The sequence below is a fragment of the Zalophus californianus genome, chromosome 7 (genome assembly GCF_009762305.2).
Source record: "Zalophus californianus isolate mZalCal1 chromosome 7, mZalCal1.pri.v2, whole genome shotgun sequence".
NCBI classification, from domain to species: Eukaryota; Metazoa; Chordata; class Mammalia; order Carnivora; family Otariidae; genus Zalophus; species Zalophus californianus.
Genome location: NC_045601.1, coordinates 125,128,367 through 125,143,880, shown reverse-complemented (window position 1 = coordinate 125,143,880; position 15,514 = coordinate 125,128,367). Strand labels below are relative to the sequence as shown.

The 15,514-nt window shown below is 36.7% G+C and overlaps 1 protein-coding gene across 15 annotated transcripts in view; it reads right to left on the bottom strand.

The window, feature by feature from the left end:
• FARS2 (phenylalanyl-tRNA synthetase 2, mitochondrial) overlaps nt 1–15,514 on the bottom strand; it is a 537,883-nt gene that overhangs the window by 342,887 nt on the left and 179,482 nt on the right. For 14 of the 15 annotated variants that reach the window (XM_027601919.1, XM_027601925.2, XM_035728493.1 and 11 more), the window contains one exon: nt 13,423–13,582. In XM_027601919.1, coding sequence (XP_027457720.1) covers nt 13,423–13,582 — 160 coding nt within the window. Of the gene's footprint in view, nt 1–13,422; nt 13,583–14,335; nt 14,386–15,514 lie in introns of those variants that run through there. The other variant, XM_035728494.1, reaches the window with a different exon arrangement.

Below are 15,514 nucleotides of genomic sequence, written 5' to 3'. Positions count from 1 at the left end.
GAGCTCTGAAGAGCTGTAGGCTCAGAGATCCAAGCCATAGGTGTTGGATCTGCCATCCCCTAAATCAGAGCTAGTTAGTACATCTGACAGATCTTTCTAAGTCCATTCTGGATTTCAGGCTGAGAGAGCTACATGGAACCAACTGCAAAGTCACATAAGGGAGAAATAAGCAAATCAGGAGAGGACAAGAGGGAGGAAAAAGAGAAAAGAAGAAAAACAAAAGCAAAAATCCTCCACTGAACAGGAACCTGCAAACCAAAATTCCAAAGTCCATGAATAAATCTAATGCTAAGTAAGCCAGCCAACAAAACCAACCATCAAACATGAATTCACTCCAGATGAGATTAATTTTCTAAAACAACCAGATATTTTAGGGGTGCCTGGGTGGCTCAGCCTGTTGAGTATCCGACTCTCGGTTTTGGCTCAAGCCTCATGATCTCAGGGTCCTGAGACTGAGCCCCATGGTGGGCTCTGTGCTCAACAGGGAGTCTGCTTAGAATTCCCTCTGCCCCTTCCCCCACCCCGAAATAAACAAATCTTTAAAAAATAAAAAAAACCTGATATTTTAAAATAAGTATGTTTTCAATATCCCAAGAGATAAAGCACAATTCACTGATTTTTCCTAAAAAAAAAAAATAAAAATCATAAGGCAATCTTTTTGTAAACCAGATCTAAAACAATGCAACTTTAAGATTTTAGCCATCTCCCTATCAAACTCTGCTTTGAGAAGGAAAACCCCAGCCCCCAGTTTCAAAGAATTCCTGTTACAAACATTAAGCATCATCAAAAAAGAAGCCAAAGAAAAATAAAAAGAATAAGTGATAAGAGGTGTAAGAAAAATAAGAAAAGGTATATTTCTTTTTTTCTTATTTTATAGCCCTCTACTTACTATTTTTCGACTTTACAATGGAGTGAAAGTGATACGCATTCAGTAGAAACCACACTTCTAATTTTGAATTTTGATCTTTTCCCAGGCTCTTGTGCTGCAGCAAGCCGCTACTCCCAGTCAGCCACGCAATCACAAGGGTAACAACTGATACACTTCCAACCATTCTATATGTATACCATTCTGTTTTTCACTTTCAGTGTAGTATTCAACAAATTACATGAGATACTCAAGACTTTTTTATTATCACGTAGGTTTTGTGCTAGATGATTTTGCCCAACTGCAGGCTAATGTAAGTGTTCTGAGCACATGTAAGGTAGGCTAGGCTAAACTATGATGTTTGGCAGGTTAGGTGTATTAAATGCATATTCTACTTAGGATATCTTCAACTTACAATGGGTTTATCAGGCCGTAACCCCATCATAAGTCGAGGAAGATCTACATCTAAAAAAAGGAGTAGTCAAAGTGTCAAATGAAAAAGAAAGACTTCCATGTTTGGACAATGTGGAAAAATGAACTAGTTTTACCCTTCCATGTGAAAAACTAAAACAAAAAAATGCCACATGAGACATTGGACGTCAGGTAACCAAGGGCACTGATCCCTGGGAGGTAAGCCCTAACACTGCCCCAACAGAGAACACAGAAAGAGCCCAGAAGTCTTCCCAAGTTGAAGAGACAGAGCTGGGAGTCTGGACAAGTCAGGGTTAACTAGAATTCGTAGGACAGAGTGAAGGAGAGAAGAGGACTGTATAGACAGAGAACCCTGAAGATCTGCCAAAAAAAAAAAAAAATTCCACAAAAAACCCTTTAGTATTCAATTGAATACTGTCAGTGCTTGAACTTACCCAAGGCCAGAGAACAAACAACACAAAAAAGATTAGAGGGAATAATGTTGGGAGTTCACAAGGACCAAGAATATTGCCAGTTCCCAAAAGCCAAGCTGAAAACCTAATAATCAATGGGTTATCAGTTACAGTACTAAAACAGGTCTTACATTGGTTGTGGACTGAAACCCTATGCTATCCTGTCTAACAAGACTTAAAAAAGAAGGGCCAAAAGGATTAAGGTATTTCTAAGTAATCCTGGAAAAAACCCCAGGAATATTACGACGAATACAAAAATACTGATAATATTACAAGGTAAAATTAACACTGCTTGGCATTCCACAGAAAAATTATCATGCAAAGAAGAAAAAAACAAAGTAGAGAAAAATAAGTAACAATTCATCAACAAATGACACAGACAATAGAAGTACTAGAAAAAAGACATTAAAATATGTATCATGATAGTACTCAATACGTTGAAAAAGTTAAAGGAAAGAAAATGTTATGTAGAGACAAAGAAGATATAAAAAAGACCCTAACTGAAACAAATGAATGGGGTGAATAAGAAAGGAACACTGGCTGGAATTAACAGATTAGACATTGCAAAAAATAACTGGTAAACTTGAAGATACAGCAATGGAAACTATCCAAAAGGAAACACAGAAGGAGAAAAAAAGAAACAACACTGAAAGAAAAGTGAATAGAACACCAATGAATTGTGAAAAAGTTTCAAATAGCCAAATATAGATGTAGTTGGAGTCCCCAAAGGAATGAATAGAGAAAATATATGAAGAAAAAATTTACCAAAATTTCTCAAATTTGATGAAAAATGTAAACCCATCAATCCCAGCTCAATCAATGTCAGGCACACACACACACAAAATCTAAACAAAACTACACCTATACAAATTATAACTAAATTGCTTAAATTCAATGACAAAAAAATTTCAAAAACAGTCAAAGAGAAAAGACACATTATGTACAGAAGAACAAAGGCAAAAGCAAGAATGACAGCAGATTTCTAAAGAGAAACAATGTAAATGAAAAGAGACAGAGACAATATTTTTAAAGAACTAAAACAAAAAACCTGTCAATCTTGAATCCTTCACCCAATGAAAATAACACAAAAATAAAGACCATTGGACATGATAACTAGTTGGGTAAATATAAGACTTTTTTCTTATTATTTAAATATCTTTAAAAGCTAATCAACTGTTCAAAACAAAAATAACCACAATGTATTTAGCAGCTGATAACACATATAAAAGTAAAATTCATAACACCAATAGCATGAAGTCCAAAAAGGGAGAGATCAAAGTCTATTGCTGCAAGGTTCTTATACTGTACACGAGTAGTATATTATCACTTGAAGACAGACGATGATAACTTAAAGATATATACTACCAACCATAAAGAAATTGCTAGAATAACACAAAAAGTTATAGCTACTAAGCCAAACTAAGCAAATAAAATGAAATAGTAAAAACTCGACAATTAATCCAAAGGAAGCAAAGTTGAAAAACAAAAAAAAAAGAGAGAAAGAACCAAGAACAAATATGACAAACAAAACAAATAGCAAAATGATCATTTAAACTCAACCACAGTTCAGTTAGCATAATAAATAAATAAAGTTCATTTTAATTAAAAAAACTCAACCACATCAACATCCAAATAAACGCAGATCACTCATTAAAACAACTTTGAACAAGAACAAAGTTGGAAGACTTTAACTGACTTCAAGACCTATTATGAAACTACTGTAATGAAAACAGTGCAATATTGCATCAAGATAGACAAATAATAGATGAATGGAACAGAATAGAGAGTCCAGAAATAGACCCAAATATATATAGTTAGTTGATTTTAGACAACGGTAGAAAGGCAAGTAAGTCACTTCAACAAACTGTGCTAGAACAACTGGATATCCATATGCAAAAAAAACTATAATTCATAGCTCATAGCATATATAAATTTTCTCAAAATAATCACAAACCTAAAAATAAAACTGAAAAGTATAAAACTTCTAGAAGAAAACAGAGTAGAAAAATCTTTATGACCTTGGGTTACAAAAGATTTCTTAGACACTATAACAAAAACATACTCCATAAAAGAAAAAGTGAATTAATTAAATCTCATCAAAATTAAGAACCTCTGCTCTTTGAGGGACACTGTTAAGGGAATGAAAAGATAAGGCACAGAATGGGGGTAAATATCTGCAAATCACATATCTGATAAAAGACTTGTCTCCAGATTACATAAAGAAGTTTTGAAAATCAATTTAAAAAATTTTAATGGGCAAAAGATTTGGTTGCTACACCCAAGAATAGGTATATGGATGGCAAATAAATATATGCTACTCAGCACCATTAGCCATTAAGGAAATGCAAATTAAAATCACAATCAGATACAACTATACACTTATTAGAATGGCTGAAATTAAAATGACTGACCATACCTAGTATTGCCAAAGATGGGGAGCAACTTCTACTATTATACACTACTAATAGAAACGTAAAGTGGATCAACCACTTTGAAAAACAGTTTGTTTCTTATAAACTTAAACATACAACTCCTATTCAGCCATTCCATTCCTACCTATTTATGCAGGAGAAATAAAAACATATGCCCATACAAAGACCTGAACACAAATATTTATAGCAGCTTTATCTGTAATTGCCAAAACCTAGAAACAACCCAAATGCCTATCCACCTGGATGGATAAATATATTGTAAGCTGTCCATATAATATAATACAACTCAGCAGTAAAAGGAATGAAGTATTAATACACACTACAACATGGAAGCATCTCAAAATAATTATGCTCAGTGAAAAAAAAATCCAGGCAAGAAAAGACTATATACTGTAGGATTCTGTTTACAACAATCTAGAAAAGGCAAACTAATCTAAAGTGACAGAAAGCAGATCACTCTAGTTACCTAAGGCATGGTGTGGTAAGGGAGCATGGGCAGAAAAGGCGGTAAGGAGAGATAACAAAGGGCACAAAGAAATTTTGGGGTGTAATGGTATGTCTGTTACTTTGATTGTGGTAATGACTTCATGTGTGTATAAATATGTCAAAACTTATTAAATTGTATGCTTTAAAATATTTATTTCATTGGAAGCCAATTATAATTCAATAAAGCTGTTTTGAAAAATTAGGCAGAAAATTTCCTCAATCTGTTGGATTTTATAATTTGGAAGTCAACTGTGACCTGAACAGAAAGAGAATGAACACAGCCTCGGTGGAGAAGCAAAGGTAGGTACACGTCATAAAGCATGGCTGAAAAGAAAGGGAGGTAAGTTTCCAAAGAAGGATGGAAGGGGAAATAACGGCATTATTTTGTTTCTTTCATCTTGGGATGACACAGTCTGGAACATATTTTAAGCTGATAATTAAGGAACCAAGGTTCTAGAGAAAATGATGGAACGGGAATCAAAGAATGAGACCAAGAGGCTGAATATGCATGAAGTTCACACCTAGTCACCTGATCATTCTTAGTGCAACAGACAAGCTTATCCTCCGACTGGAAGGAAAGGTGAGATGGTAGGCTCTGGAATATCTGAGAAAGATATCTGTGCAGTGAGCTGACCGGGGAGAAGCAGAAAGAGTTGATTTGGGAATCATGGAACACTACATCAAAAACTAATGACGTAATGTATGGTGATTAACATAACAATAAAAAAATTTTTAAAAAGAGTTGATTTGGATATCAATTCAAGGTTAGTTCTTTATCAAGAAAGTAGAGCGGGTGCAAAGAAATTAGAGTGGTTGATAACAGAGTTTAGATAACTAGACTTGTGCTGATTATCTATTTCTTGACAGAGCTAGAGCTACAAGAGAGGCCAGAGGAGAAGTGAAAGAAATGAAGCAAAAATTTGAGCTTTCTATGAACCTAAAAAAGTAGAGAAGAAACATTCCCTCTCCCATAAATCTTAATGTTTTCCAGGTTGCCTGTATATCAACCACCTACAAGCAAAAACGCTAAGAAATAGGTCAGTTCCTGGCACATTAGTCATCTTGATTACAGTATCCCTAAAATTATAAGTACTTTTTTCACTGTACCTCAAGGCCCAATAATTTTACTTTGTTTACATAAAACACTAAACAATTTCAATTTCCTATTTCTCTAGAGTAGGGAACCTGTTCCCTAGCCCCTGCCCAATTGTCACACAAGTGTGGACGTTTTTGGCTCCTTACAAATATTCCAGCTCAGTTCAATTACGGCTATCTCAAACTTTCTCCCAAGAGGTTTCCTTGTACCAGTTCCTTCAGCCAAAAATGTCAACTCTAATACAAATTTTCTCCATTTACCAGACATCTAAAAAAAACTCTTAGGTCTCTCTCCACCTAATTCCTAGGTGATGTCGTATTTCCCCTGAACACTCCTAGTGGATACAATGCAACGTATTTCATATCCCCATTTCATAGCTAGTGATCCCAAGGCTCATAGAAGTTGACCATGCCAGCCAGTTTTTATAAGTGCAGCCTGCCTGGACAACATCCAAGCCACAATGAGCACAGGAAACTCAACACTGGCTGAAGGCAACAGGAACCTTGCTACTTCACTTCCTAGGAGTACTCTGAAAAAGACAACCCTCTGCAAATCAGATACCAGACAGCCCGAACAAGCTGATTTAAAAATCATTAAAGTAACATGCTTAAACTTTTTTAATTTGATTCAATTTTAGGAACAAAGTAGAACTAACAACTATAAACCTAATTATTATTCTCAATTACTTTCACTTAATTTATATTAACAAGTATTGGTAGATAGAAAAAAAATGTGAAAAAGATATGGAAGATAATGAGATCTTCAATACCATTACCAACTGACTTTACTCTTGACCAGGACAACATTCACAATACAGAGCCCTAGAATGTTTCAGTTGGATGGGACCATATATAGGCTGGATTGACAAGCAGGTTATTTTGGGGGTATCAACACCTATGGAGGAAGAAGGTGACAACAAGTTGGGGCAGAAAGAGAAGTCAATGAGCTGCAATCAGGCCTAACAAAGCCTTAACCTCATCACAGCTCTGGAACTTAGCCAATCAAAACTGCCCCATACTGGGGTTGTGGCATGGTGGCCTGGTGGCGTGGTGGCAAGGTAGAGTGGTGGGTCAAAATGCTGGGCCTTTATATTTCTGCCACAACCAGTCTTTAGATGTGGGCAGCCCTGGGAAAGGCATGTCCTTGAGCAAGGAGGCAGCCCCCAGTTGAGGCAATTCTCAAAGGAACTGACAGCTGGAGGCCATCTGTACTCCCATCAGCCAGGGTCCTTGGAGAGGATCCTGGGACATGCACCTCAATGACCATCACAAGTCTTTTTTATTTGAAACAAAGGTAAGAGACATGACTTGCCCACGGCAACATATCTAGTCAACAGCAGAGGGTCACAGTCCATTTCTCCATCAGACTAGTTCATCTAAACTGTGCTATGAGGTCAATGCTTTCTAAATGGAAAGTCCAATGTTTAGCAAGACTGCCGAAGAAGGGCTATAAATCCTGAAGGACAGAAAGTGAAACTAAAACGTTAGAAATCCTAAACCCCCACCTTAGTTGCTCTGAAAGAAACGATCAGCCAAATATGATACAAAATATTGGGGAAACAATTTAGAAATGTTAAAAATGACAGCAAATGCCACAAGCATGAAAACAGTCTAAAGCATTATTTTATTTCTTTCTATTTCTGAACTGGTAACCTCTCTCAGCCTTAGGATGCTGGTGCAATTGAAATGTTAGCAGAAAATAATAAAAATGCTTTGGAGAAGCAGGGGAAAAAAAACCCCGACACTAAAGCAGCTGTAATAACAACAAATTGCCACAAGGAAATAGTGTGTTCTGATTTTTAATTTTGCTTTTCAAGAACAAAGGAAGATGATACTAATAACAACAACATCAAAAAAGTGGAAAGCAGGCTTAGACCATAAAAACAAATATAAAAAGAATCATTGGATAATTCTGAGCCCTGCTGAGGCAGTTACTGCTCATCAACTAAGTAAAGAAAGACTGAATCTGAAGTTTTAAATGATCTTTGGTATTTAAAATGTAACTGCGTATGATGTAGCAAATAGGGCTCTACCCTGAGCTAGCTATAGGAGTCAGAGTATGGGGAGAGTCACAAGGGAATGCCTAGGGAGAAGCCCAGGTTTTTTGTTTTTGTTTTTTTTTTACATCATGGCTTTTGTAGACCTCACAGTCTCTGAAATATTATTGCAATGATTACTTTCTATCTTTTCAAAAGAGCTAACCTCTAACCTGGGCTCAGAAGTCAGACTGATGGGCTAAAACCGGGGCTCAAACACTTCCCGGCTGTGTGATCTTCACAATACTGCAATTCTGTGTAGCTTCCACAAAAAATAGAGATTATAATCATAGATGCAGGTCGCAACAAAAAGATCCACGTGCAGACTTTGACACTGTTAATTATTATCTCTAGCACTGTCATTACCATAATTAAAGCTATTATTAATCTAAATGACACCCAGATTGTTTGTACCTGGACAGGTTTACCAAGGAATTTCTCAGAAATTAGCACCCCCGCCCCCCAAAAAAAGAGTTAAATGATCCTCTGAAATGCCTGAAGAACATGGCACTTCTGTTCACAGTGCAGAAGAAACAGCCAAGAGTCTTGAGGGAGTTGTTAAGATTCAGCGTGAACCGTAGGAGAGCGCACAGCACCTGTTTCTTAGGATACATACCTCCTCGCCCTTGTAGTTCATAAGATGGACCTGGGTTTGACTCACCTTCCCACCCTGCTTAGCATCCAACCCAAGAAGCATCTTAGCAGATGTTCTATACATGCAAACACACCTGGGGACAAGCTCACACACCCCTCCCGGCGACAGCTCCCTTGGCAATACATAGGGCAAAGATATGCCGGGGTTAGGCGAAGATGTGTCTTTAAGGATTTTCAGGGTAATTGGCTACTGTGTGAATGGGGTTAAAAATAATCTTGTGGCTGGAAGGAAAGAAAAAATAAAAGGCTTTTCTCACAGATAGACTTTAGTGCACTGAACAACATGTATTCTCCAAACTAGTTGGTTTTTTACTTCAATGCCATATTCCACAATTCTGCCAACTCAGTCTTAAAAACAAAATGTGAATTTGAAGATTTATAAAATAGCGACTCTCATCTGTAATGAAACCTGAAACCTAAAAGTCTAGGCTAATAGCATTTCAAAAATAAAGCAAATGTTTGTCTGAAATAGAGAGGCTGCAACTTCACTGCTCTTTCAAAAGTTAAGATTCTCAATTCTTGGCCATGAACATGCCCATCATGTAAGATAGGCACCACAGTCAGAGAAATCATACACTGCAGAAATGTTTTCTTATAAGGAAAATTGCTACTGGGAAACTTTCACCTCAATGCATGATTTTGAATGCTATTCGAATACAAATATTAAAAATAATAACATAAAGGAAATCCAGCACCAGATTCAAAGAAATAATCCCCTAGGCCCCTGGGAAAGTTTTATAATCTATACAAGGTCTAGAACATTGTTTTCTTTTTAAAATATTTGCTGGCGCTCAGAGAGGACATGAAGCTACCATTGACACCCATTTGACTGCTGTGCTAGTCTGGTAGAAAGCCATATCTCATTTCATGAGACAAAATAAAGACAAATCAACTATAACTATTGTTCTTTGTACTGTATTTCTTCATAAGCTCCTTGTTTTTATTGCCATGTCCTAATTTTTCTTCCCTTTATTTTTTTCATATTTACACATTTATTTACTATTTTCTCCTTACAAGGTACCTTTCACATATATTACCTCATTTTATTCTCAGGGGAAAGAAGTATTACTGCCTTGGCTTTTTAAAAGTTCGAAGAAAACTGAGGCCTAAAGCACTAATTGACCTGTTAAAGATTTCAAAGTGGAGGAAAGAGAACTTAAATTTAATTTTTCTGATTGCACACTACCATCTCTCAGTGGACATGAGATTTTTTTTCTGTTAACCATTTTTCTTCCTTTCTCTTCCATTCTTCATTCCTTAATGCTGTAGCGCTGTGTGCTTATTCTCAATGACTAGTGTCAGCTCTGATGTCCTCCAAATGGGAACCTGTCCTGGCGCACATGCCAAATCTCAGAGGAGGTGCCTCTCCTACATGCTCCCATAACACTTCTGTTTCCCAGTGAGAGGAGTCAAGCTTCATGGCTCCTTGAAAACAAGCGATTATGTCTCACTTATTCAATATTGTGATGGCTGCAGTGTGCCAGAAATCCAATGGTGATTCCTGCTCCGAAAAATAAAAACCCACCCCCAAAGAGAGCTTAGATGAGCACATAGAAGAGGCAGCGCCTCTGGGACTCAGCATGAGCACCAGGAAAGGTTCCTGGTTAGTGGACATCTGAATTGACACTAGAGGATAAATAAGAATTCTCCAGTTGGGAAAAAAAATAATAAGAAAGAATTATCCGGTTGAAGGGTAAAGGGGCTGGGAGGACTAAACCAGGAGACAGGGGAAGAAAATAATGAAAACTAACCAAGTAGGAGAAACACAAATACTTAGCATTTAAGAAAGGAGGCTACCTGCCTATTCAGAACCACTCAGTAATCTAACGAGGTGGCAGTTCCTAAACCTCATCAATAGCAAATCATTTGATGATACAAATGTGTTACAAGGCATAAATAAAGAGGGCTCTAAAAACAATTCTTTCCATGGTTTGACAATGGGAAAATTCAAATGGTCCTCAATCTCTTTGTAAAGCTACTGGAGAAGGAATGCTCTCTCTCCCTCCAATACTACCATCCCTCCTACCCTAACCTGCCTTGAAAATGGCCTGAACAACACAATCCAGCTCCCTGCGTTCCAGTGTTAAATAGCTAGTAGTACTGCTAGAAATATCACAAATCCTTTCTTTTATCATGAAGGTAAAGGGAAACTGGTTATAAGAGGATTTTCCTATCAGCAATCTCTATCTGAAACCTGTTTCACTATTACATTACATCATTTTAATACAAAATATTTCATACCAAGAGACAGAAATAGAAAATAGCAAACATCCATGCACCCAGCATTCAGTTTTATGAAATCGTAACATTTTGTCATATTTAACTTCATATCTTTTTTATTTTAATAAAACACTGTGAACATACTTGGAAGCCTGATTTGTACCTCCTCCCTAATACCGTTTTCTGCCTCCTGGAAATAGACAGCAGCAGGAAGTTGACGTACTCTTTTTAAAAGGACAGGGATAGAAAGAATACATGGGATTATTTAGTGGTTTCTTAAATATCACATTAACTATTCATTTCACAATACAGCAGTGGAGATGCTCTAATAAACCTTGCTAAAACAGGGCAGCAGAGGCTTCATGAATTAGAACAAGAACCTTTGTAAATACAATTTGAATTCACACATAAGTAGGGAGGCCTGGAGGTACAAAAAAATAGACAGAAATTAATAGTAGGTGAACACTCAACTTCCAGCTTGGGGAATGATAACTGAGACTCGTACTCAGGGCCAACGCTGTGTTTCATCCTATTTTTCCTTTATCTTTGTCAACACTTACAAATGTTAGGCATGCAGGTTTTCACATATGAAAAAATGACAATCAGTAACTCACAGTGGTTTTCATTTGCTTTTCCCTTGTTACTAATAAGGGTGAACATCTTTTCCTATGTTCATTAGTCATTCTAGTTACACCATTTGTCACCTTCACCAAGTGTCTACCCATTTCTCTCTTAGGTTGATTTTTTGCTTGTTTATTTGGAGGCGTTCTTTATATACGCTGAATGCTTCTTTGACATACCGCTATACTCCTATTAGAACGTCTAAAATTAAAATGATTGACCAGGGGCACCTGGGTGACTCAGTCAATTATGTGTCTGACTCTTGTTTTCAGCTCAAGTCATGGACTCAGGGTCATGAGATCAAGTCCTACCTCAGACTCCACACTGAGCATGGAGCCTGCTTAAGATTCTCTCTCCCTCTCCCTCTGCCCCTACTCACCTCTCTCCGCCCCCCTAAAAATAAATAAATAAATAAAAAGAAAATGATTGAACATACTAAGTGTTGTTGAAGACATAGAGCAACTGGAATTTTCATATACTATTGAAAGGAATGTAAAATGGCACAACAACATCAGCTAATAGTTCAGTGGCTTCTTAGAAGGTTAAAATACAACTATCATATGGTGTAGCCATTCCACTCTTAGGTATTCACCAAAGCAAAATAAAAGCATGTGTTCTTACAAGGACTTGTGCATGAATGTGCACAGTTTTACTTGTAATAGTGAAACACTGGAAATGATCCAAATGTCTATCAATGGGTAGACGAATAAACACATATGAATGTATAGATGAATAAATAAACTATGGAATGGAATACCACTGAGCAATAAAAAGAAATGAACTACTGATGTACACTACAATATGGATGGATCTTAAAATAATTATAGTAAGCCTCACCCCCCACAAAAATAGAGATCATATTATAGGATTCCACTTATAAAAATCTAGAAGGTAGAAGCTAATCAATAGCAACAGAAGGTAGATCACTGATGCCCTGGGATAAGGAAATGTAAGGAAGAGCAGGAAGCAGAGATTACCAAGGAACAGAAGGAAACTTTTTTGGGTGATAGACATGTTCATTATCCTTATTCTGCTGGTGGTTTCATAGGTGCATACACAGGTCAAAACTCATAAAAGTGTGTACATATGTTCAGTTTACTGAATGTCAGCTTAGCAGCTTATACATTTTAAATATGTATCGCTTATTTTGGATCAATTATAACTCAATAAAGCTGTTCCTTAAAAAATTTTGTAAGAATAGTAGAAGAATAAAAGAGAATCCTAACCATGCTAGGCTTCTGTCTTCTAAACATCCTTTAAAAAATAGGTCACGATTGGGGCACCTGGATGGCTCAGTCTGTTAAGCGTCTGCCTTCAGAACATATCACGATCCCAGGGTCCTGGGATCGAACCCCACATCAGGCTCCTTGCTCGGCTGGGAGCCTACTTCTCCCTCTCCCTCTGCCTGCCGCTTCCCCTGATTGTGCTCTCTCTCTCTCTCTCTCTGTCAGATAAGTAAATAAAATCTTTAAAAAATAAAATAAATTAAAAAATAAAATACAGGTCACAATTAAAAAAAAATCCCCTAACCTTCTCTTTACATGTTTCTAAAAATAAGTAAAGTACTATCTCAAGTAAATTAGAAATAGTGAAGGGGGTGGGGGGCATTACAGACAAAAAATTATCCTGGAGATAAAAGGGAGAGTAAATGACTAAAGTGAGAATCCACGTCTTAAAAAGATTGTTCTGCCTCCAGGAAATTCATTGTTAATATGTTTGCTATTGATAACAGTAATCAGTTTGCCAACATACAAAATTTTCCACTGGGCCAACTCACATGGTTGAGAATCTTGCCCCATCAATCCAAGTACTGTATTAATGATAATGTAGTAATAAAATAATACTAATCAGCCAGTAGACTTTCTCTCCACTGATCCTAATCCATTATCATTCTTATCAAAGGTTGTAATCATTTTCTTTCTCAAGCTAATTCCATTTGCATGTCCTCCTGCTCCTCAAGTGAAATGAACCAGCAAATCCCTAAGTTCTACCTCACAGAGGATGAAAACTACTAAGCCACAACTTTGACTAAAAAAATCTAGGCACATCTAGACTTAATGACTTCAAGAAAGATGGTATTTGTTAAATATTTAATCCCCCAAAGAAAGACAAAGGCATTTGATACCTACCATCTCCAAAAATATGTGTCACAAGTTTGGTAAGTGTTTGCTTAAGGTCAAACTCAATGAGCTTCATGGCCTCCATGGTATGTGTCTCTTGTTTATAGGCAGAGCGAGAACTCTGTTCAAAGAGCTGTAGGCTTTCTCCATCCTTCATGCCAGCAAATAACTGTAAACCAAGAGGAATAACATGCATAAATAAAAATAGTATCCTGGCCAGCCTACATGAAAAAATATAGTGTGGGAATAAAATCCGTTAAGTCTTCTAGTCAATGAACATACTGAAAGTAACATTCATTTACTACCGACTTTGAACAAAGCACTGTGCTACATGTAATGGAGAGTCTTTAGGGAATTAAAAGACACTGTTCTGATCTTTTCTCATCTCTTCATTTTACTTTGGCTTAACTTATAGTCATTTCCTCAAAAGAGACATTATCTCAATGCTAGTGCAAATATCAGTGAATCAGGCTTTCAGACTCTAAAATTATATTCCTGACCAGCCTACAGAGTCCTTACAGTGTGACCTGAAACTATGTAAGAAAGTATAATCCAAGAATTAAATTCTGTAAAGTCCATGAAGGCAGGAAGCATGTTGGACTTTGCTTAACCTTGTTATCTCCAAAGCTCAGGACAGGACCTGAGACATATTTTTGCCATTTACTATCTGGGTGAACAAGGCCAAGTATTACGGTAGATAAGTTTCAGGTAATGATTTGTAAAGTAGAAATAATAACACTAAATTAAGAGACTTTGTGATAATTAAATAAAATAATATATGAAAAGCATAGCACATTGCAATGGCTAAATAATTTTGATTATCATCACAATCATCATTATTAATCACATCTGTTATTAGTCATAAGCTGTTTTACCACTAAAATAAAGTGTCCCCATCTTTAATAACAAAGTAGATCTTCACCTTCTAGGAGAGGACTCAAGACGGAGAACTGAGCAAATGAATCTGTCATTCTTTCCACCTAATGTCCAAAGAAATAAAATTTTTTAAAAGTTTTAACAAAAAAAAGTCAACTGCTGTTTCCAGTAATATTGGGCTGAATAATTAGAACCTCATAAATCTACTAGAATATACAAAAATTCTTAAAAGCATAGAACACAATAGAGACAAATAACTTAAAACTGTACAAGAAAGCACAAAACCAGAAAAAAAAACCCAGCATAAGCCAGAGAGAAACACTGAAAATATTTGCATATCCAATGTATCAACTGAAAAGCTGAATGTTGGTTATGACAGCTTACCATGGCAAATGAGGCTCAAGTGTAAGTCCACATACCTGACCAAGTTGGGCTACCAAATAAATAGTCCTAAAGGACTTACTTATCCCGTGATAAGGATGAATACAATATACTTGTACAGACTTGCAGTTAGCGGTCACATTACCTGGGCAAGAGAGAGAACCTCGGGCTGTGAACATGGACTAAGGCAATCACAGACTGGTAGTTCCTCTAAGTGCCCAGCAAATCAAACCAAAATCTTCTCAGAAAAAAATTCTACCATCCTAGAACTCAAATTAGTCCTATGAGAGCTGAAGACAATGCAGCTGCCAAAGTCTATGCCTTTTAACACCTATTCTAAAAGTAACTGAGAACAAAAAGAGCAAATAAAACTATTAACCACCATGCCCTCAAGTGAAACAGACAATGCCCACATTTTAAAATGATTGCACGTAAAAAGGAAGGAAGGAAGGAAAGAAGGCAGGCAAGTTAAATAAATCCCACAGAAAAGGAGCTATTATATTCCCATCCCATTTATTACCTTTGAGATAAGCCAGGGCAAGCTGAGAAAAACAGAGGGGAAGAGAGAAAAGGGGAACTAGTGAGGTATTAAAGTTGATCTAAAATCACCACCAGAAAGAGTAAGTGCCATAAGTGTGAAAGTACTACAGATATTCTAGGAGATGTGACTACGGACAAGGAAGGGACAGCATGACCAATTAAAAGTGACAGTCAGTCCTCAAAAGGCATGGTTATAAGGAAAGAGAAAAAGATGAAAATTACAAAAGACATCCTTTGGCAACTGGGTGGGGAGGAGTAAAAAATAGCAGAAGAGAAAACTTAGAGCTCCATAAAATAAAGCAAA